The sequence below is a fragment of the Acipenser ruthenus genome, chromosome 38 (assembly GCF_902713425.1).
Source record: "Acipenser ruthenus chromosome 38, fAciRut3.2 maternal haplotype, whole genome shotgun sequence".
In the NCBI taxonomy this organism is placed as follows: Eukaryota; Metazoa; Chordata; class Actinopteri; order Acipenseriformes; family Acipenseridae; genus Acipenser; species Acipenser ruthenus.
The window spans coordinates 571,821-596,137 of NC_081226.1; the positions used below are offsets into that span (position 1 = coordinate 571,821).

The window sequence follows — 24,317 nt, forward strand, 5'->3', positions numbered from 1 at the left end:
CACACACACACACTGAGACACACACACACAGACACACACACTGACACACACACACACTGACACACACACACACACTGAGACACACACACACACACACACAAACACACACACTGACACACACACACTGAGACACACACACACATACACACACACACATACACAGAAACACACACACACACTGAGACACACACACACAGACACACACACTGACACACACACACACTGAGACACACATATACACACACACACACACTGACACACACACTGACACACACACACACACTGACACACACACTGACACACACACACACACACTGAGACACACACACACACACACAAACACACACACTGACACACACACACTGACACACACACACACATACACACACACACATACACAGAAACACACACACACTGAGACACACACACACACACTGAGACACACACACACACACACTGACACACACACTGACACACACACAAACACACACACTGACACACACATACTGAGACACACACACACACATACACAGAAACACACACACACTGAGACACACACGCACACACATATATAGATAGATAGATAGATAGATAGATAGATAGATAGATAGATAGATAGATATCCAGGTTATTTCCTTTATTTTTTCATCATTTCCATATTACATTTTGAATATGTTTAATTATTACACGAGTATTATTTTTAAGGAATGGTGTATTGCCTATGAGTTATACGGCCGCTCGCATTTTAAATTCTTATTAATTAATATATGCCTCGAGTCTGAAAATAGCAGTCTATACAACACGCTGGTTAGAATAAAAATCACTCATTTCACATTTTGAATTTACTTTTGAATAAACATAAGCAATGGTTATACATATTATATGTACAGTTGTGATTTAACAAATACGGCTTAAATATCATTAACATATATGACAGCTCATTATCCCCAGCAATGCCTATCTGTCTTTAATAGGCTCCCGATTCTCCCGATTTTATTAATAGGAGTGAAGTTCAGTTAAAGCGAGTACGTCATAAACATAAATAACAGTCTGGCAATCTTTCTGTTAGAGATGCGATATATCTGTATATCTGTTTCAAATCAGAGTCAATGAATATTTATATATATGTGCTATTTTGATTTATTTAAATAAGAGAACAGCACGATTGTGCTGGAGATGTGACACGGAATCATATTCCCCTTAATTAAATACGCTGTTCGTATGTTTTTGTTTTTTACAGTAGCCCCTTGGCGCTGTTGATTTGTAAATATTGTATTTTTTTTATAACCATACGTGCAATAGGTATAGGCGAGTTCCTACAGGAATATATTCACTATATTCACTATATATTCACTATTTACTTGTAATGTTTTATTTATTTATTATTATTATTATTATTTATTTCTTAGCAGACGCCCTTATCCAGGGCGACTTACAATCGTTAGCAAATACATTTCAAGTGTTACACAATATACAGTAATACATTTCAAGTGTTTTATTTATTTTTAATTATTATTATTTCCTTCCATGTGTAAAGCTATGTTTAGCTTTACATCCATCTGTCATTTCTAGAAAACGCGACCTCAGTTTTAGTTTATGATAATAAATAAATAAATAAATAAATAAATAAATACCTTCTATAAAATGCCCACTCGTATTTTTTTTTTTTCTCGGAGTAAAAATAAAATAAAACATAACGTCGAAACTTACCTCTCTCTTTAACAGTCTTTTTAAATATCTTTTAATTCTAAGACTGAACGGCCGGATTTTTAAACACCCGCTCCCTTGATTTTTAGTTTGGTGTGTTAAATCAGGGCGAGATAATTAGCCTCAGTTCTTATTAAAAACCCAACACGTTGTTTTGTTCACTTATAATAATAATAATAATAATAATAATAATAATAATAATAATAATAATAAATAAAACAAGGCTTGGAGTCTTTCAGGGGACACCAGTTATTCTGTTATTCTGTCTTCACACTCAATTAATAACCTATGCTGTATTTAATGTGGCGTTCAACAATTGAAAATACTTTTATTTAATTTAAAAAAAAAAAAAAAAAAACATTTGGAAAATTCAAAGTAACATTAAAAAACGTATCACGGTCACTTACACGTTTAGTTAACCCTGTAGCCTTGCCTCTGTAAAAGACCATACAATCAACCCACCCCATCGTTTTTCTTGTCGTTAGGTATTACTAAGGATGGGTTTAATATAAAATCTGACTTTTCTAAACGGGTTTGGTGTTTTTTTTTTTTCTATTTATCAAATACATATTCTGAAATGGACAGGATTATTATTATTATTATTATTATTATTATTATTATTATTATTATTATTATTATTATTCGGTTATTATACCTTAATTAACGAGACGAGGCGTCTCCCGCGCTTTGACAGGTGTTTCGAGTGATAGAGTCTCGTGCGGGAATTCAAAATTCAAATACAGTCTCTGCCTCGAGCTCAGCGCGAGGCGCTGCCGTTAGAATAATTCGGAACCGTTCCTGTCAGCCTCTTAAATTAAAGAGAATAGCGTGCTGTGTTTTTTACTTTTAACGAAGAAAAGGTTGTTGGTGTCTAATGTAGTATTTAAGGTTATTATTATTATTTTTATTAGTAGTAGTAGTATTTAAGGTTATTATTAGTAGTATTTTAAGTCGGCGACGGGCAGGCAAATACGCAAATCCGAGTTTCTTAATGATTTCACCGGGCCTCAACGCGCCAGTGTTTGTATATCGCTTCAAAATGAAACGGTGAGTGCTTCACTTTCCATTATTATAAGATATTATATGTGTCTATAATTAATGTAACACACAATATACAGAATGTACATTGTAACCCGAGCACCCTGCCGCCCTGGTGTACGTTTTGGCGACTATATTTTCTAATTTTAGATTCTGTTTTTAAATATGCTTTCGTTCATTCATTTACTACATTCGTTTAATACAATTTCCTTTTTTTATTTAAACGAGTTATGATGTTCTCCTTATAGCCGTTTTGTTTCCTAGTACACCACTTGTTCGTAATAATAATAATAATAATAATAATAATAATAATAATAATAATAATAATAATAATAATAATAACATTATTACTGTTGGATAATGAAGGGTAAAGGCCTGCAGTTCATTTCTAGTTTAGTGTTTAATTATTAAACGCATGGACGCGCTTTGTGTGATAAAGGCCTACAGCTGCAATAGTTATTTGAACACAGATATTTTTTTATGAGAGTGGTCACTGCTGCTAGACACACACACACACACACACACACACACACACACACACACACACACACACACATAAAATGTTGAAAACAGATGGAAAACAAAAGTTGTTTTGGACACCTAATAAACATAGTTTTAATTGCACAGCTTTTAATTTTTTTCCCCCCATTGCTTTCTGTGGGGAAACATGTAATCCTCATATGAGGCTAACATGCATTTGCTTCCACATGTCCCCCATATAAAGACTAGAAGAGAGTTTTTTTTTTCTGCTTATCCGTTCCCATATGAGGCATGAAAGGGTTGATTTTAGCGCGACTCGCAGTGTGTTTTTGTAAGGTGGTTTTAGCGGCCGCTGTGTCGTGGCAGGGACGTTTTGTCTGCGCAAAAGGATTGATATATCGACACACAGATGCATTGCCTAGTTTCACGCAGACAGACACGCACTTGTATGGACACACGCACACGCACACGCACACACGCACTAGTAAAGCTCAGAAACACACACACGCACAGGCACGCACACACTGACATTCAAACAGAAACAAACACACTCTTTTTAACACACGCACACTCGCTGACACACTCAGATGTTGACCTCATTTCTCTGTCGTGACCTCTGGTGCTGAGAGAGGGAGGGGGGGTAGGGGGGTAGGGGGGTAAAAGATTAACTCCCGACCTCGGCCGTCGGCCCTTTCTGTCGACTGCAGCACACGAGTCTGTCTCTGACCTAACAGACCAGACATATTGGCAGGCTATTTTTTTTGCATCCAGTTTGTATTTATTTTTTTAAGTAGTAGCCCATTTGGTTATATAATCCCCCTTTCAGATGTAAAAGGGACTACAAGATGGTCATTTTCAAATTTCCTAGGGCAGTTGTTTCGCCTACCATAGGAGAGTATATTTGTGGAAACAAATTTGTCTATTGCCACATTCATATCGTTTTTTTATTTTTATTTATTTTTGTACATAATCTTTAAACATCTTTTCAAACAAATCTGTTTTCAATAAGTTCTTTATCATTACCGGATGCGGTAAATAAGACCATATGATCTTTTTTTTTTAAAGATTAAAACATAAATAACGCACAAAATAAGATTGGGCAAGATTTTTGGGCAAAAAAAATCTGCAAATATACCCTATGATACCTTATAAAACAAATTACATACTAAAACATGAATTTGTGGCCTTAATTGTGAGCACATCGTGAGCGTAAAAATCGCAATCGCGCTGAATTTAGAAAGGCTCAAATAAACTGCATGCATTCAATGGCGTTTCGACTAGAAGTGTTTTTCAACCAATATCTTCATTTAAAGACACTGAAATATGCTTCATAGATGAAATGCCTGTCGTTTAGAATGTGTCTATTGCCACGTTATTATAGACATTGAAAAATAAAAGCTGTGCTGAGATGGCGTTTAAGCGAGGCATTACTGTGTAATTAGTTTTTTTGCTGGTGAGTGCCGTTGTATATCCTCTGCTGTTAGAGCGAGGAGGGGAGGGCAGGGAGATACAGAAAGCGTGACGATTGCACAGTGATTTTTCACCTTACAGAATTAAAAAGGTCACCATTACAGCGCAGTGGAAAACAGAGCCCTTCGGGTGCTACTGCCATGGAAAAAAACATTTGACAGACTTCTGGTAGAAATCTGGTAGCTAGATTGATATCTGTAGATTATTATTATTATTATTATTATTATTATTATTATTATTAGTAGTAGTAGTAGTAGTAGTAGTAGTAGTAGTAGTAGTAGTAGTAGTAGTATTTTTGTTGTTGTTAATTACTCCTGATATCAGACGATTTCCACCAATTAATTTTTTTTTAAATTTCTGTTGATTCCCAATGATTTCTACAATTTCTTTTATTGCTTTCCACTGATTTCTGTTGATTTCCTTTGACTGTTTTCTGTCGGTGTCTGATGATTTATATAGAGGAGGTCTTTATACTGAGGTGGTCTTTATACTGAGGTGGTCTTTATACAGAGGAGGTCTTTATACAGAGGAGGTCTTTATACTGAGGAGGTCTTTATACTGAGGAGGTCTTTATACAGAGCTGGTCTTTATACTCAGGTGGTCTTTATACAGAGGAGGTCTTTATACAGAGCTGGTCTTTATACTCAGGTGGTCTTTATCATTGAGAATGTGTTAAGGTGAGGTTTTGCTGTAGTTGTCTTTGTATTGGAAGTGCAGTGCAATTGTGCAGCAGATTGAACCTGATGAAGGAACGGACGCTGTGTGAACCCTGAGGTGAGGTGTATTTAAAGCAATGCTTTACTGTATTCAGATGACTTGTTGTCCCAAACCTCCTGATATCATTGATACTGTATTTAGTCGTTGTATTTTAGTCAAGGCTGTATGCTGTTGGCAGCTTGTCAGGTTGTGCTGGGGCAGAGGTCACCTTCATCACAGCCAGCCAGCCTCATTGCTCACCCTGACCTCTGCCATGACCCCGGCCACTGGTGACAGACAGAGAGAGAGAGAGAGAGAGAGAGAGAGAGAGAGAGAGAGAGAGAGAGGAAAAGGGGAGAGGGGAGGGACAGAGTGAGAGAGAGGATGAGGGAGAGAGAAAGAGATGATGGAGAAAGAGGGCAGGAGATAGAAAGACGGAGAAAGAGGGAAAGACAGTGAAAGAGAGAGGGAAGGAGAGGTGAAGAGAGGGATATCTTGTTGGTTGTTGGATTGAAAGTGAGGGATTCGCCTTCTGTCCTTTCTGTTTCTCTCCCTCTCTTCCTTTCTCTCTCACTCTACTTTTCCATTTCTCTCTTTCTCTCTCTCCTTTGCTTTTTTATCTCTCTCCCTCATTTCTCTGTATTACTCTTTCACAGCCTCTCTCTCCCCCTTTCTTTCTCTCTCACTATCTCCCTCTCCCTTTTTTTTCTCTTTAACTCTCGTTATTGAGACAGATGTCTAGCCAGCACACTGAAGACTCTAACTGCAGTGTTTGTCTACTTGACTTAGTTTATTTTGCCTTATATTGCCTGTATAGTTTCCTATGTTTAACCTCATATATTCTTTAATTTGTTTTACATAATAAGCAAACGACTCAGTGTAGGTGATTATGTTTGTCATCGTTTAATTGTCTTCCATGGTATTTCTGCACTTTCACCATGCTTTTCCTATGGTTATGCAATGCATTTACCACAGTTTACCCTGGTTTGCTTTGGTTTTTTTTTAACATGCTTTACCGTACCTCGCTATTCTTCACAATGCTTCCCTGTGCTTTACCGTGCTTTCACTGTGCTTAATTACACTTTGCTGTGCTTTAGTGCTGTGGGTTAGTTTACCATGATCGTGTCTGTCCGTCCGTCTCACTGTCTGTCTGTCTGCCTGTCTCTCTGCCTGTCTGTCTCTCTCTCTGTGCTAAACCAGAGGTTTCTGACACAGAGAGGTTTAATTCATATTTATAAGATAAATCTGACCCCCCCCCGGGACCCACTAAATTAACCTCTGACCCCTGTCACCAACCCCCCCCCCCCCCTCCTTCTCCTCCTCCTCCTTCTCACAGCAGCCAAGCGCGACCGAAACACACAGAAACAGACACACTCACACACACACACACACACACACTGACATTCATGCAGTCTAAATAAGTTAAATGTGTCTGTAAGTGGGGCTGCAGACACAGCCATTGTAACCCCCCCCCCCCAGTCCTGCAACATTACTGTGTAATAGTCGAGGGCTATGGTTTTGCTGTTTTTCAGGTTTTTTGAAATGATCGTATCTTGTTAATTCATTGTGTTGCTGCACGACCCCTCTTTTAATTTACCTGAGTGCTGGTCTGTGTGTAATCCTATTGAAAACAGGGGCTAGAGGGAGGTGTTGACTCTATCAGGAGGGGGATAGAGAGAGAGAGAGGGAGAGATGAAAAGAAAGAAATAGATAGAGTGAGAGAGGCAGAGGAGGAGGAGAAGAAAAGAGATTGAGGGAGAGAGAGAGAGAGGCAGAGACGAGTGGTAGAGAGGAAAGGAAAGAGAGAAAATGAAAGAAAGATAGAGAGAGATGGGGTAGAGAGGAGGCTAGCGAGGGGATGTACAAAATACAAATTAGAGACAAATAATCTAGCAAGCTGGCAGAATAAGAAGGAGGTTTCTTAATGAAAAGGAGATGAAGAAAGACTAAAAATCTTTCCGGGGGGAAAAGAAAGAGGTGTCAGAAATCAGTGCTGTGTGTAATATGACAGCCTGCAGCCTCCTCACTGGAAGAGCAGAGTGGAGGCTTTCAATACCAGCACTGTTGTACTGAGATTGTGTTATATTATATATAAAAAAGGTAATGTTATGTACAAAAAATGTGAATAATTGATAAAAAAAAAAAAAAGAATTATGTCAGGATGTTTCGGACTACAGGTCCTTCAGCTGGATGGCAGATGTTCAATATTTCTGTACATTTGCTGCATTATCTTTGTACTTGTATGAATTGTCATGCCAGTAAAGGCCATTTGAACTGGGCAGATTTGGGTAATGTGTGTGAGAGAGAGAGAGAGAGAGGAGATAAGGCGCGTCTTATTGGACTTACCGGATTTAGTCAGGTAAAAAAAAAAAAAAAAAAACAGATTCACCAAACATGTGGGAATTGACTTGCAGTACGGGTGGCGGCAGAGAACGGTTCCGAGGGAGGGGTCGGGGGGTGGGGGGGCTACAGGACTGGAGAGACTGCAGTTTAATCCTGGTGTCTGCCTCTGTTTGTAGCCAATCTGTCATGCCTACACAACTGCAATTGGAAATGTTAGGGAGGATTTGAAAAATAATTCTTATATATCTTTAAAAAAATGGAGAGAGGGGGAAAGAGAGAGAGGGGGAAGGGAGAGAGAGAGAGAGGCTGCAACCATGCCTTGTTAGAGGGTCTACTACTACTAAAGGCTCATTTTCTTTCTTTTTTCCTGTCATTTTCGTTCGTTCTTTTACTCGTTTTTCGTTATCTGGCCTTCGTCCTCCAGAGGCCGGTAACTCGCTGAGGTTCGCTCTCGAGTTCCTGGGTGTAGAACAGGAAGCTGGTCTGTCCCGCTCACCTTCAGCTACCCTGAGCTGCTGGGAAGATTTGCTGCGATGAGAGAGTGTGATTGGACTTTCTAAATTGGGGAGAAAATAATTGGAGCAGACTAAAAAAAAAAAAAACATTTTAAAAGTATTCGAATATTTGAAATGTATTTAAAAAAAAAATGAGCCCCATTGTATGAGTTCATATAACAGAAACTACAGAAACGACTGCATCAGAAAGGCGTAAAGGAAACCAATGCATGAATGAAGTCTCTCCCCTCTGCTCAGTTCTCTCCCTTTCTCAAATTCAAAATCCATTGGCCTTTCAAGTCATACAAGTACTGCCATAGTTAATGTTGTAAATTTACAGAAATATATATATATATATTTAGCTCAAAGAGCCAGCTGCCCAACGTTTTGATAAGTTGTACATATCTTTCTCTTTTGAATCAAAACATATATATATATTGTAAATATAATGCATATCTATATCACGACTGCACTTACAATGAGGAGGCTTAAGGCTGCCATATTATCCACAGCAAAGATTTCTGACACCGCTTTCTTTGCCCCTGAAAAAGATTTTTAGTTTTTCTTCATCCCACTTTTATCAAGAAACCCTTTTCTGCCAGCTCGACAGAATATTCCCTCTTTCTCTCTCTCCCTCTCTCCCTGTCTGTATCTCTCTCTCTCTTTCCCTCTCTCTCCCTCTACCTCTCCCTCTCTCCCTGTCCCTGTATCTCTCTCTCTCTCTCTCTCTCTCTCTCTCTCTCTCTCCTTCTCCCTCTCTCTCTCTCTCTCTCCCTTGTTGTTTTGATAGTTTATCAATAGGTTAATAGCCCCAGTGTGTCACAATTATTGACTGTCTGATTAGGAGAGTGTCAGAGAAATTCAGGCTTAATCTCCCCTTACTGTGCTGTGGGAAGCATCTACTCCCCTCCCATTGATTTTCTGTGTATCGAGTGACCCCCACGCCTGCCAGCCCCCCCCCCCCACGCACGCAGCCACGCCATTGGACAGCTCCCAACGCTCAGCTCCAACGCCATTGGTGGATTACTTCCAGCTTCCTTTTATTTACTATTTTATTTATTTGTATTTGTTTTCTTTCTTTCTTTCTTTCTTTCTTTCTTTCTTTCTTTCTTTCTTTCTTTCTTTCTTTCTTTATCTACATGTGCCTGTGTGTGTGTGTTTTAGAAATAGTAAAAGTGACTCAATACATTCAATGGCAGACGTTTCGACTAGAGGTCTTTCTCTGTGTCTTCAGTTGATTTAGAAACACTAAACGGAACTTAATTAATTCAATCACAGACATTTCAGCTGCAATTGATTTAGAAATATTAAACTGCCCTTGTGAGGTGGCTTGATCATTACAATCTTTTGCATACATTTTATGAGGAGACAAATTTCTATTCAGGGAGACCAAGAAATTTAGCAAGTAACGGGTCTGAGTGCCCCCCCCCCCCCCCACCACACACCCTCATTCTGTTTTATGCCAGTGTGTATAGCAGACCCTGATATTGATGAGATACAGCCCTCTGAAATGTCTTTATAATATATAGCAGACCCTGATATTGATGAGATACAGAGCCTGAAGTTTCCTTGTATCTGATAGTTTATATGAGATGGAAATGACATCACCTTAAAATAAGATGAAGAAACAGAACAATTAAAGAAGCCTGTGTTGCTGAGAAAACGGGGCTGCGCTGGGATACGCAGATGTGATGAGTGATTGCGCTGTAGTGCTGTGTACAGACGCCGTCGCACATGGAGTTGTGTTTTGTTTTGGTGTCAACACAACCCAGAGAGAGAGAGAGAGAGAAGAGGTCTTGTTTCTTTGAGATTTAAAGTCAGGATCAATAAGAATTGTAAAAATCAATGCAGTTAGCACGCGGAAATCAATAGGGCCTAATCGCCTTGCCAATTGCAGCAGTCAAAACAATTAGGAGAGATGTTGAACACACTAACACACGGGGGGGTGGGGGTGAGGGAGGGGGGGGGGTCACGTCAATATTTAGTGTTTAGAGAGGGAATTCCCGCCGCAGGAGAAGGGATTCCCCCATTAATGGGATTCTTTCTTTTTTTCATTCTTTCTTTCTTAAACTCGTGAAATGCCAGTTTGTGGAGGATCATTAAGCATATATAATAGCATATAATTTCATAGGGCTGTATCGCATCAATATCAGGGTCTGCTATATATTATAAAGACATTTCAGAGGGCTGTATCACATCAATATCAGGGTCTGCTGTATATTATATATATATATATAGAACATGGTATAGGCCGGGTGCTGTACGATACAAGCTGATATCCACGCCACAGTCAAAAGTTATAAAAGTCCCCCTGTAATAAAAGCATGTTTAAAAAGCATAGCAAAGTGTAATAAAGCACAGTTTAAAGCACGCCAAAGCATTGGTAAGCATTGTGAAGAATAGCAAGGTATGGTAAAGCATATCAATAAACATGGCAAACTATGTCCCAGCGCTTGTCACTGTGTTTGTTTCTTGTGGTATGTGCAAGTGTAGCTCTGTGGAGTGTTCTGTGGGTGTGGGTGAGCTTCGTGGCCAGCTGTCAGTGTCTGCAGTGAATCTGCCTGTTTAAACACACATTTAATTAGGCAGAGAGCTGCGATCCAATAGCCAGTGTTAATGAAGTGATTTTATCAGCTGGAGCTGTGCTATACACCCCCAAGGGAACACTGTGTACAGTACAGGGCTGGCTGAGGAAGTTCAATACTACAGTACACACTGAGACACACGCTGACACACTGAGACTGAGACACACACACTGCAGTTAGACGCACGCACTGAGACATACACACACTGAGACGCACATTGAGAGACACACACTGACACATACACACCCAAAATTGTCACGAAACTTGCTAAGGATCTTCTTTAGCACCATTATAATGTATCATAATCTGGGAGTATATGGAGGCTGTCTGGCTGTCTGTCGTCCTTAAGTTTCTATATATTAGACAACCGTTTGTCCAATTGGAGTTACACTTGTTAAGGACATTCTTCAACACAAGTTCTGAATCTGGGGTGCACGGAGGCCCCCTGCTTGTCTGTCTGTCTGTCTGTCTGCATGTCAAACTTTTTTACAGGAATGAGCGCACCGCTGACATGCTTGTTTCTCTGCTGTTTATTTTGCAGGAACTGATGTAAATGGAATCGCGGGTTTACAAACTGCCTTCAAGCCACCAAAAAGTAAGTGAGGAAGGATTTCTGTTAAATAAATTGTGTGTGTGTGTGTGTGAAATATTAACCCAGGACCAGAGGACACATGGTCAGAAATGAAGTGCAGATAGAGGGAAAGGAGACAGTTCTTCCCACAGAGAGGGGTGGGGGTGTGGAATGGGCTACCTAGCCATGTTGCTGAGGCAGAATCACTGGGATCCTTTAAGACCCGACTTGACAAAGAGATCTGAGATCAATCAGCTGCCAGGAACCGGATGAGGTTAGTTGAGCCGAATGGCCTCCTGTCATTCGCAAAGCTCTTATGTTCTTGTGAATTTTTACTGTGAATTGCCTTGTGTACAGTACAGCACAGCGAGGCTCTGCCCAGCACACAGCAGTCAATGCCAGTGCACTAGAACTTTATATTGACACCATGGTGGGTAGCTAGTGTAGTTCTGTACAGGGTTTTATATTAGTGTTATATAGTGCAGTAACGCCAGCATTGCCCTGTGTACAGTACAGCACAGCGAGGCTCTTCCCAGCACACAGCAGTCAATGCCAGCGCACTAGATGAGCACTTTATATAGACACCATGGTGGGTAGCTGCTGTAGTTCTGTACAGGGTTTTATATTAGTGTTATATAGTGCGGTCCCTCCAGCATTGCCCTGTGTGCAGTACAGCACAGCGAGGCTCTGCCCAGCACACCGCAGGCAATGCCAGTGCACTAGATCAGCACTTTATATAGACACCATGGTGGGTAGCTGCTGTAGTTCTGTACAGGGTTTTATATTAGTGTTATATAGTGCGGTCCCGCCAGCATTGCCCTGTGTGCAGTACAGCACAGCGAGGCTCTGCCCAGCACACAGCAGGCAATGCCAGCGCACTAGATCAGCACTTTATATAGACACCATGGTGGGTAGCTGCTGTAGTTCTGTACAGGGTTTTATAATGTTATATAATGTACAATAGCCATTATATCCATGGTTAAACTTTGTTTCTTTCTTTCTTTCTTTCTTTCTTTCTTTCTTTCTTTCTTTTTTTCTTTCTTATTATACTAGATAACATTTCATGTAGCTGTTTCTTAGGTATAAATCAAAGCTTATGAAATATTTAATATATAGTGTATATACATTGTGTTTTAAACACTGCCCGGGGAGGAGGCATTTTTAATGCGGTCCTCAGATTTCAATGGTCACTCTTCCCTGTCCCTTGGGCAGGGGATAGTTCTTGATTTGAGTCATGATTTATTTCTTGTAGCACAAAAGGTCTGCGTTTGCCCTTTAGGTTCATAAAAAGGTTATGCAGAGTGACCGCTATAGCCAGGCAGCCTCAGACCCCATTCCGTATCACAACGAATGAATTAAACAGTCCTTCAGCACTTTCATTGTGCTTAAATACACAAGATAAAACAAACAGCCAGGAGTCACGACAAATGAACTCGCCTTCAAAAGATAAGGGAGGACCTCGGAGATGATAATGATAGCCGACACACACAATATACCAATGTGAAAGTTTAAATGTTTTTTTTTTTAATTAGAAGAAAAAAAAAATGGTAATGGAAATGTTATACATTTTTAATATTAAACACGTTTTTGAGGGTGCTGAAGGGGACTGGAAATGTATCACTTATAGTTTGTTGTTTGGTTGTAGTTTTTGTAAAATTAGCTAATAGGAGTTTTATCTAGTTAATTATGGTGAGGCACAGGGAAGCATTGTAAAGCACAGAGAGGTCTGGTAAAGCATAGGGAAGCATTGTAAAGCACAGAGAGGTCTGGTAAAGCATAGGGAAGCATTGTAAAGCACAGAGAGGTATGGTAAAGCATAGGGAAGCATTGTAAAGCACAGAGGGGTACGGTAAAGCATAGGCAAGCATTGTAAAGCACAGAGAGGTCTGGTAAAGCATAGGGAAGCATTGTAAAGCACAGAGGGGTATGGTAAAGCATAGGCAAGCATTGTAAAGCACAGAGAGGTCTGGTAAAGCATAGGGAAGCATTGTAAAGCACAGAGAGGTCTGGTAAAGCATAGGGAAGCATTGTAAAGCACAGAGAGGTATGGTAAAGCATAGGGAAGCATTGGAAAGCACAGAGAGGTCTGGTAAAGCATATTAAAAAACAAACCATGGTAAGCTAACCGTTGGAAAAGTTCCCCACAGTAAAAGCATAGCAAAGTGTAATAACGCGCGGTGAAAGCACGGTAAAGCACAGGCAAGCATTGTGAAGCACAGAGAAGCTGAATTTATTAGGTGTCTTTTAGTATTTCTAAATCAGATGAAGACATTGAGAAAGACTTTTAACCGAAACGTTTATCATTGAATTGATGTGATATTTCTAAATCCAGCACTGTACAGCTGTGGGTAAAGCCGACGCTGACGCAACTGAAATTCACAGACCAGGCATTAAAATACATCTCCAAGTTCTTTATTGAAGGATTAATAAGAATTTAACAAACAGAACAACGATTAAAAACAAACAAACAAACAAACAAAAAACAATAACAACATTTATTTTAAGGAGTGAAGAATTCAAATAATTTCAGAAGAAAAATTGCCTTAATAAATTTAAAGCCGGGGTACGCGTTCGTTTTTTTTTTATTTTTTATTTGCAATAAAACGGTCAGCCGCTGAATTTAGGGGGGCTGCGGGGATTGCAATTGATGGCTGTGATATTGCTGCTAATATCTTGGTATTGATTACGTATCACCATTGAAGGAGCCTATCAATAACCCGAGCCGGGATTAATGAATTCATTATTAACTCCCAGTTAAGCGGTGTAAAAGTGTGTCGGGTGTCCAGCAATAACAGTAAGTCAGGTTTGAGTGACTCGATCTGAGCTTCGCAACAGCAGGGCTGGGGTGGGACTCCGCTATTGATCGCTATCAATAAGGAGGCTATTGTTTGGGGAGGAGTACCGCCAGCTAAATTAGGATCTACTGCTGACTATTTGTTGCAATTGTCTTTTGAGATTTTTTTTTTTTTTTTTTTTATTCCAAATTGTTATTAGCAGAGCTTGCGAGTGAAAGAATTCGAAATCGATATGCAGGTTTGCTGTAACCCTGTAACCGTACCCAAATATCTCTTTCATTCACCCGCTCCGTAGACTATTACACATGTTGATTTTTCATATTAGTATTACATCCATAACTGTATTACACACTCGACGGGGCTGAATTTAGAAATGATAAAGGAAACGTAATAAATTCAACGACAAACGTTTCCACGAGAAGTCTTTTTTTTAAAAATGTCTTTCGACATTGAGAATCGTTGTTCTAGTCTGAATACAGGGAGGGCGGCCTTAATACTGCAGCTGGCTTTATACTGGCGTCAGTAGGAGCCAATCAGTGCTGGAAAAATAGTGGCTTTAATCTCTCTATACTGAGCTGGTCTTTATACTGAGGTTGTCTTTATACTGAGGTGGTCTTTATACAGAGGAGGTCTTTATACTGAGGAGGTCTTTATACAGTGGTGGTCTTCATACAGAGGAGGTCTTTATACAGAGGAGGTCTTTATACTGAGGTGGTCTTTATACAGAGGAGGTCTTTATACTGAGGAGGTCTTTATACAGTGGTGGTCTTCATACAGAGGAGGTCTTTACACTGAGGTAGTCTTTATACAGAGCTGGTCTTCATACAGAGGAGGTCTTTATACAGAGGAGGTCTTTATACAGAGGAGGTCTTTATACAGAGGAGGTCTTTATACTGAGGAGGTCTTTATACAGTGGTGGTCTTCATACAGAGGAGGTCTTTACACTGAGGTAGTCTTTATACAGAGCTGGTCTTCATACAGAGGAGGTCTTTATACAGAGGAGGTCTTTATACAGAGGAGGTCTTTATACTGAGGTGGTCTTTATACTGAGGTGGTCTTTATCATTGAGAATGTGTTAAGGTGAGGCTTTGCTGTAGTTGTCTTTGATTGAACCTGATGAATGAACGGACCCTGTGTGAAACCCGATTGCAACTGCATCAAAACATGTAACCTGACACATTGTGCTCATGATTATCCCTGAAGGTGCGGCACAACCAATATCTAGGAACCCAAAAAAATGAAAACCTTGTTTATTTAAAGGCTTGTTGTTGATATTATTATTATGAAAACGAGGTGTATTATTATTATTATTATTATTATTATTATTATTATTATTATTATTATTATTATTATTATAATGTGCCATTTTTTCATTTAAAATATTTTTTTATTAAAACGTTATAGGGTAACCTACTACTACTATTAATAGTATTATACAGAGAAAGAAAGGGATAGAAAGAGAAAATAAATAGGGAAGAAAAATGAAATGAGAGCGAGAGACAGGAGAATTCCAGTGTTAGGGGGTGATAACAAGGTGAAGGTAAAATGAGAGAGAGAAAGAGACAGAACATTTAAAAAAATAAGAACAACTATGTTGCACTGAGAAAAGGGGAAAGAAAGAAAGAAAGAAAGAAAGAAGGGGGAAATGAAAACAAGATTAAACATGAGAGAGAGAGAGAGGGAGAAGGAAAGTAATAAAGAGAGCAACATGAAAATTGACTGCGCTGAGAGAGAAGAGGACGGAAGTGTCAATGAAAGAAAAAATGGAGGGAAGGAAAAAAAGACAAGCCAGATACAGTGCAAAAAAAAACTACCGCACTGTTTAAAATCAAATTCACTAAGAAAGAAAGAAACGCCATAACGAAGGAAAACTTGCCAAAATAATATACATTTACAGTCGAATTAAAAGCATTTAAAGCAGGACTCTCATCATTAAGCTTAGATCTGTGCTGTGCAGCGTGCCACCGTTTTGAGCTACTGTAGTGCTTTCACAGTTTTACAACAATATAACCAGCATTTTTCAGTTTTTTAAAGAAAAAAAAATACATATCGAAATATATATGTTTTAATCATGAGCTGCAACATTTCAGCTTCTTCAGAGAGCATGGTAGAAACACCCAGGCAGACTGGCCGTGTCACTGTAGCTCATTATTAAAACAGTGAGTTTTCAGTTCAATTGTTTTTAGCTGTGCGCACACACACACACACACACACACACACAAACACACACACACACACACACACACACACACATGTTTGCATTCCTATATTTGTGGGGTCTTCTCATTGACTCTGACCATATTCTTATTTACTATTTCTAACTTCAGTCAAACAAAACTCGACAATAAACAAAATATTTTGGCAGTTTTATTATTTTTTTGAAGGCATATTTAGTTCTTAAAAATGTGTTTTATAAAGTGGGGACATCCCCACAACATTGTTTTTTCAGGAGTTACTATCTTTGTAGGGACATTTTCTCAAATACTCACTCACACACACACACACACACACACACACACACACACACATATATATATATATATATATATATATATATATATATATATATATATATATATATATAAATCCATAACAAATTCAAATATTTCTTATATATTTAGAGACTCAAACAATTCTACCAATTATCCTGGGTAGGTTATAAACACAGACAAAAGCCCTTGACAGCAGCAGACACAACCCTGATTGGACCTCAAGACTGTTTGTGGAAATTGAAAATAAAAATACAACAAGGCAGCAATTATCTTGCAAAAAGAAGAAAAAAAATTTGTTTTAAGTGTTTTGTGATTTCTGCGATGGCTGGTGTTTTTTTGGGTGTTTTCTTTTTTTTTTGCCTGTGCGTTTAGGCAGGGAGAGAAGGAAGGCGGGAGGGAGGGGGAGAGGAGAGACTGAACATCCTGCGCTGGGTGTTAGAGAGCTGAGGAGATGAGATTTTTAATAACCTGCAAGGACAAATAAATAAATAAAGAAAAAATAAAATCACCTCATCTGTTTGACCAGAGGCTGAAGTGTATCAGAGATCACAAGCAGACCTCTGCAGGGTTAACCCCTGCACTACTGCCCTCTCTCTCTCTCAGTCTCTCTAAATCCCGTTCTCTCTCCCTCTCCCTCTCTCTCTCAATCTCTCAATCCCTCTGTCTCTCTCCACCTCTTGCTTTCTCTCTCTCTCAATCCCTCTCCTTCTCCCTCTCTTCACCTCTCACTTTCTCTCGCCCTCTCTATCTCTCTCCCCCTCTTTCTCTCTCTCCACTTCTCTTTCTCTCTCTCACTCTCTCACTCCCTCTCTCTCCCTCTGTCTTCCTCTCCTGCCATCTCTCTCCATCTCTCCATCTCTCTCTGCCTCGCTGCATTTCAGCAACAAAAAAATCCAACCTTTTCTTAAGAGTTTCTCCGACGGTCAGAAATACAGCTTGAGGTTTAACAAAACCGTTTGCCGTTGAATTTATTCAGTTTCCTTCATTAAAGACAGCGCTGTTGAGTGTTGATGTAGTTCTGGGTGACGATGAGTGAGGCTAAACTTTTGGCCATAATTTATTTCTTAGCAGACTGTAGAGGTTAAAAGTCGCTCTGGAAGTTTATTTGAAGGAAAAGAAAAACTGTAGTCCTTTTTTTCTTCTCCAAATTCTTCATTAATTTTAGGAAGCAGAAACGTTGAGATGGTTACTGGAGCTTCCACAAGCAGTCATGCCATGAGATGGGGGGGGGGGGGGGTGGGTTCTGTACCTGAGAACAGCCTGATGAACAGCTGTATAGCAAAGAGTTGTGACTAAACATTTCTAAAAGATCATTTTTCAAGACGGGCATATAGAAAACAGTGGGTATTTCAATGCATATCCAGTATATGCATCTCAATAACTGCCAATATTTTCACCAGACTTTCACTGCGCGCTGCTGGCCTCCTTATAGACGTTCTGGATGGCATCTCTCTGTCTCTCTCTCTCTCTCTCTGAATACCTCCTTAACCTTGCCCTTGCTCTGCGCTCATTGTGCGATTATGGGGACCCTCAGTTTGTGTGCCTGCTCTGTTTCTTTGTTGTTATTGTGTTTGTTAAGAGTCAGTTGTATACAGTACAATACCTACAGTAGCAACCCTGAGCCCTGCATTCATCTTCACCGTGAGTGTGTCAGCTGTAGTGTTTAGGGAAGAGGTTTTAATGAGTAGGCAAAGGTTACAATTGAGGGTGTATTGTTATTGACTGTGGATAAGCTTTGTGTGTGTGTGTGTGTGTGTCAGTGTCTGTGTGTCAGTGTGTGTGTGGCAGTGTGTGTGTTGAAAGGAAATGGAGAGGCCAAGGTAATTTTTTCTCCCCTCTCTCTCTCCTTGAATCCTCTCTCTCTCTCTCTCTCTCTCTCTCTCTCTCTCTCTCTCTCTCTCTCTCTCTCCCTACACTACATTCTGCTAGAAATAATTGCTTTTGTCTAGAAGGAGCCGAGAGAAGCCAAGAAAAGAAAGGAAGAGGAGGGGGGGTGAGGGAGAGAGGTGAGGGGGGCTTTTTCTCTCTCGTTTTTCTGTTTCTCTCTTAGCAGGGGGTTTCTAAAGGACAACCAAATGGTCACTTTTGAAATGCCGTCGTATGGAAGCTGGCTGTCAAATGAGGGAGGGAAGGCGAGAGAGCGTAAGAGAGGGGAGGGCAGGGAGGTAGGGGGGACGACAGTACACTAGAGTTGTCTGTTTAGGGAAAAAGATTCATTGTTAGCAGAAAGGAAAGCAAGCCGACAGACAGACAGGAGGCAGGCAGGCAGGCAGGCAGGCAGGCTTTTGCGGCTTTTACTTCTAAAAATAAAGAAATGATCAATAATATTAATGGTAATCATAATTACCATAACAACAGTATTAATAAATATTAATAATAGGTAGGAACTTAGAAAAATCACTGGTTTAATAGAGACACGTTTCCAATGCAAATGCAGAGTGAGGATTCTTGTAAAATGGTATGAAAGCTTTTTTTTTATGGTTTAGTTTGTTTTTCTGGAGACAGTGAAGTGCATTGTAATGTAAGCTCGGCTAGCGCAATATACTGTGTGTGTGTCTCAGCGTGTGTGTGACCGAGAGAGAGGGGCAGTCAGGCAGCTAGGCGTGCATTTTAATATTTAATATTTAAATCAGATTTTAACAATCGTTGCGTCAGATTTTAATAATACTGAAAATAAATATACAAAAATATCTGAAGGGGGGGCGGGTATTTTATTTTTCTCTTTATGCTGCATTTTTCATGTGTATACATTTGTATACGTTGAATATACATTTCCGAGTCTCTATATATTTATGTATATGGATTGGGAGGAGAGAGAGGGAGAGAGTGTGAGACAGAGTCTTTGCTTAGTACGTAGAGGTATTGATTTTTTCCATTGATTGCGATGTTTAGACTAAAGATTTTCTATTTAAAAAAATCTATATAATAATAATCTGTCACTGCCATGCGCTCTATAACTGTATTACTAAAACGACTGCGTTAAACCAACAGATATACCAAAAAAATACAAAGAAACCAAAAAGTACATCTAAATATATATATATGTATATATATATACAAAATTATATCCAGATCTCAAATATATATATATACATATTTCATATCTTTCTTTCTTTCTTTTTTTAACGGGTTTATTATTTTTTTTTTACCGCGTTTTACGGTTTTTTGTTAAAGGTTGAATAAAGAAAGAAAGAAAGAAAGAAAGAAAGAAAGAAAGAAAGAAAGAAAGAAAGTCTACATTTCTTGTTGTTTTAATAAAAATAAATGTATTTTTTATTTATTAATGATCGCCAAAGCCGATGGTGACTCGGGTCAACGCTATTAATCACAGCCAACAACAAAAAAAAAAAAAAACCGAGGAGACGGGAAAGAAAGGGGCAAATCTAAAAGCCAGAATCCGCACTCTGCTAGCCCAACAGCTGCCGTGTCCATCTCTTTGTCTGCTCGCCTCCCCGTACCAGTCCGAAGCGAGCCTGCGGTTCTGTTTCTCAAATCCCTGCTGTCGGGTGGCGGCGTTTCGTTTTCCTTTGCCAAAGATCTGCTAATGCTAACTGGGACTGCTTCTCCTTCTACTTCATCATCTTCTCTTCAGGGATTGAGAAGATTCACAAGACGTCTGCACCATCCTGTGTGATTTTCCTGTCCTTTTAACACCTGCACCGCCGATATACTAAACAAGGAGCGGCGGATGCGGCTTGTCGCTACCCGAAATACGACAGACTTCATCTGTTAAGCGTTTTAGAGACACAGAGAGAGAGAGAGACGGAGGACGAGAGAGAGAAGGAATCCCAGTACCGCTGTTCGGTCCAGCCAGGCTCCAGTATGTTCGTGCCCCTGCCGGTCCCGTTCGTGTTCCAGCGAGCCTCCTCCGAAGTGGCAGGATGGCGTCTCAAGCCTCCGACAGCCTTCCGAGCGGCGGCGGCAGCAAACGGTAAGTCTGTTCCGACAAGAAAAAAAATGAAAATAAACGTCCGCAAAAACACTGTAAATAAATGCACGGTCCTCTGGCTAGCTTGATATAGTCCCCGTAGCCGTTGTTGTGGTCTGCCTGCCTCTGTGCGTTTCTTCCCCCTAGGAGAGAGACGGTAAAGGGAGGCAGGCAGCTTGTTTCATCACCCCGTCTCCAGCCTGTGTCTGTGTCTGTGTCTGCGGGATAGGGGAAGAGAGAGAGAGAAAGCAGAGAGCGAAGGAGAGAATATTCATGTGGATATTGATCCCACAAGATATTGATTCTGGGGCAGGCTTTCAGATTCAGCCGGGGGAACTGAGAGAGAGAGGAGATGGGAGGGAGAAGGAGAGAGAAAGAGATGCCATGGGGGAAAAAACGTGGACAGGCTGGCCCACAAGAGCAGGAGAGAGAAGGGAGAGAGATGGGAGAGAAGCAGTGGACAGGGGGGGAGCTGGAGAGGATTGTCTGGGGTGATAGGAGAGTGGAGAGGGAAAGGGGAGAGAGGAGTGAGAGAAGCTTTCTCTAATTGTTGTTTTTAATCTTCAGTCATATTGTAATGTTAGCCTGTAGCTGTCATTGTATTAGCAGTAATGTTATTGCTGTGCTGTAGCTGTATTTCACTTGAAAATGCTCTGTATTGTAACCTGCATTCCAGTTGTGCTGTAGCTGTATTGTATCAATGTGGCTGTATTGTATCAATGTGGCTGTATTGTATCAATGTGGCTGTATTGTATCAATGTAGCTGTATTATATCAATGTGGCTGTATTGTATCAGTGTAGCTGTATTGTATCAATGTAGCTATATTGTGTCAATGTAGCTGTAGTGTATCAATGTAGCTGTATTGTATCAATGTGGCTGTATTGTATCAGTGTAGCTGTATTGTATCAATGTGGCTGTATTGTATCAATGTGGCTGTATTGTATCAATGTAGCTGTATTGTATCAATGTAGCTGTATTATATCAATGTGGCTGTATTGTATCAGTGTAGCTGTATTGTATCAATGTAGCTATATTGTGTCAATGTAGCTGTAGTGTATCAATGTAGCTGTATTGTATCAATGTGGCTGTATTGTATCAGTGTAGCTGTATTGTATCAATGTGGCTGTATTGTATCAATGTGGCTGTATTGTATCAATGTAGCTGTATTGTATCAATGTAGCTGTATTATATCAATGTGGCTGTATTGTATCAGTGTAGCTGTATTGTATCAATGTAGCTATATTGTGTCAATGTAGCTGTAGTGTATCAATGTAGCTGTATTGTATCAATGTGGCTGTATTGTATCAATGTAGCTGTATTGTATCAATGTAGCTGTATTGTATCAATGTGGCTGTATTGTATCAATGTAGCTGTATTGTATCAATGTAGCTGTATTGTATCAATGTGGCTGTATTGTATCAGTGTAGCTGTATTGTAGGCTGTGTTTTGCAGGTGTATTGCAGATGTATTATATAAATTGCTAGTTTAATATAGTGGCATTTGACTTATAATGTAGCCATGTAGTAGCTGTATTGTAATAGTATTGTAGCTGTATTGCAGTTGTAATGTAAAAGTATTGTAGTTGTATGTGAACTATACTGCAGACTGTATTCCAGTCCAATGGAGCTGTATTGTAGTCTGTATTGCAGGTGTAATGGAGCTGTATTGTAGTCTGTATTGCAGGTCTAATGTAGCTGTATTGTAGCCTGTATTGCAGGTGTATTGCAGGTGTATTGGATCTGTGGTATAGTTCTATTGTAGTTTAGTGTAGTTGTTCTTTACAATACACTTCTCTATTTAATTTTCATTCTTGCTGTGCCTTTAGACACCTGTCTGTGTTTGCGTCAGAACTGAGGAGAGAGAGAGAGAGAGAGAGAGAGAGAGAGAGAGAGAGGGAGGGAGAGGGAGAGGGAGAGAGAGAGAGAGAGAGAGAGAGAGAGAGAGAGAGAGAGAGAGAGAAGGAGCAGTCAGCAGCTGAGCAGTCAATAGCGATTGTGTTGTGTCGTTTATATTGCAATGTCTGGCTCTGTATGCAGAAATGTTTGTGTGTTGTTTTTATAGATGCGGTTCTTGATTTGGGGGGGGAGAGGGAAGGAAAAAGAGGGATGGAGTGACAGAGAGGGAAGGGGGATAAAGTGCAGGAAGGAGGGGGTGGGAGCTGAAAAACATTTTCTGTAATTAGATAACTCTGTTTAAGAACTACTTCATACTCTTTGCTTCATTGAGTTGTGATAACTGCAACCTCACAATACTGATTGAATGCACCGGAGGGGGGGGGTTACTTACCTTCACCTGCTCCATTTCGCACATGTGTTTTCTGCAGAATTAAAGTGTGATCATGTGCCGTACTGTAAAGAACAAAAAAAAGAAAAATACAACCCATACTGGAATATTCAAAGATGACTGGAGTTGTGTCTCTTTACCTCCTCGGCTAAAACTGAGAGGAAAACCATCTGATGCTCTTGGCTTAGAGGACAACCAGCAGCTCTGCATGGAAATGACCCCGTCCCAGAGCTCTATTAGATACGTAGGAACCCAAGGGCGCTGGAACAGTTTTTAAAGTGGGGGTGCTGAAAGCCACAAAACTGTAATCCCTGTATATAAAGGAAGCCATGCAAAGCAGCACCCGTAGTTCCAGCGCCCCTGTAGGAACCTGCAACAATATAGGGGCAAAGGCAATGTGTTATTGAGCAAATAGTACAGAAGGTATCGCTCAGCATGAAGCTCCAGGCTCTCGATTAACATCTTCTACTGCTTTAATAGGGGCTGCTGTTTTAGAAATGATAAATAATGGACTTACTTGTATTTTTAATTATTATTATTATATATATATATATATATATATATATATATATATATAATATGCAATTACAGTGTATTTCAACAGAAGCATGAAGTATTAAAAAGCCCTCTATTGCATACAGGTTTGTCAGTAATGTACAGCATGGATGTGCTGGTTTTCTAGTCATTGTCACCTCTGTTTAGCTCTGCGTGGTTTTCATTGCACAGAGGGGGAAGCTTGATGAAGAGAATACTGCTCAGTGGCTGAGGTGCACTGCCCATTATCGCCGGTTTGACTTGACTTTGCAGGAGAATCTAATAAAGGTCTCTTATAAAAGTTTACCGCGGTGTTTCTGTACTTTTCCAATGGTTTTTCATGGTAATACAATGCACTTATCGTAGTTTACCCTGGTTTGCCATGTTTAGTAAGTTTACCATGGTTTGTTTTTTTAATATGCTTTACCAGACCTCTCTGTGCTTTACAATGCTTCCCTATGCTTTACCAGACCTCTCTGTGCTTTACAATGCTTCCCTATGCTTTACCAGACCTCTCTGTGCTTTACAATGCTTCCCTATGCTTTACCATGCTTTCAATGTGCTTTATTACACCTTGCCATGCTTTTACTATGGGCAGCTTTTATAAGGGTTAGTTTACCATAGTTTATTTATTTTTTTTATGCTTTACCAGACCTCTGTGTGAAAGGGCAAGTGTTTAGCACAGGTTATTTTCTTTCTTTTTTGTTTCTTTCTCTTTCTTTTTCTCTTCTTTCTAATCCCCCAGCCAGGCACCTCATATCTCTCTCTCCTCTCCCATCTCTACTCTCTCCAATGTCTTTTCCTCTGTCCCCTTCTCTTCTCCCCTCTCTCTCTCTCTCTCTCTCTCTCAATTTCAAATACACCATCTATGCAGGACCAGTTAAGCAATGCCTGTCAAGG

The 24,317-nt window shown here is 39.9% G+C and overlaps 1 protein-coding gene across 7 annotated transcripts in view; it reads left to right on the forward strand.

The window, feature by feature from the left end:
* Positions 1-24,317, forward strand: part of LOC117434010 (POU domain, class 2, transcription factor 2) — a 75,638-nt gene that overhangs the window by 1,670 nt on the left and 49,651 nt on the right. For 2 of the 7 annotated variants that reach the window (XM_059008928.1, XM_059008926.1), the window contains exon 1: positions 18,695-20,602. In XM_059008928.1, the coding sequence (XP_058864911.1) occupies positions 20,494-20,602 (109 nt within the window). In that variant the 5' untranslated portion in view covers positions 18,695-20,493. Of the gene's footprint in view, positions 1-2,494; positions 2,755-11,354; positions 11,409-18,683; positions 20,603-24,317 lie in introns of those variants that run through there. The other 5 variants (XM_059008929.1, XM_059008927.1, XM_059008930.1 and 2 more) reach the window with 5 other exon arrangements.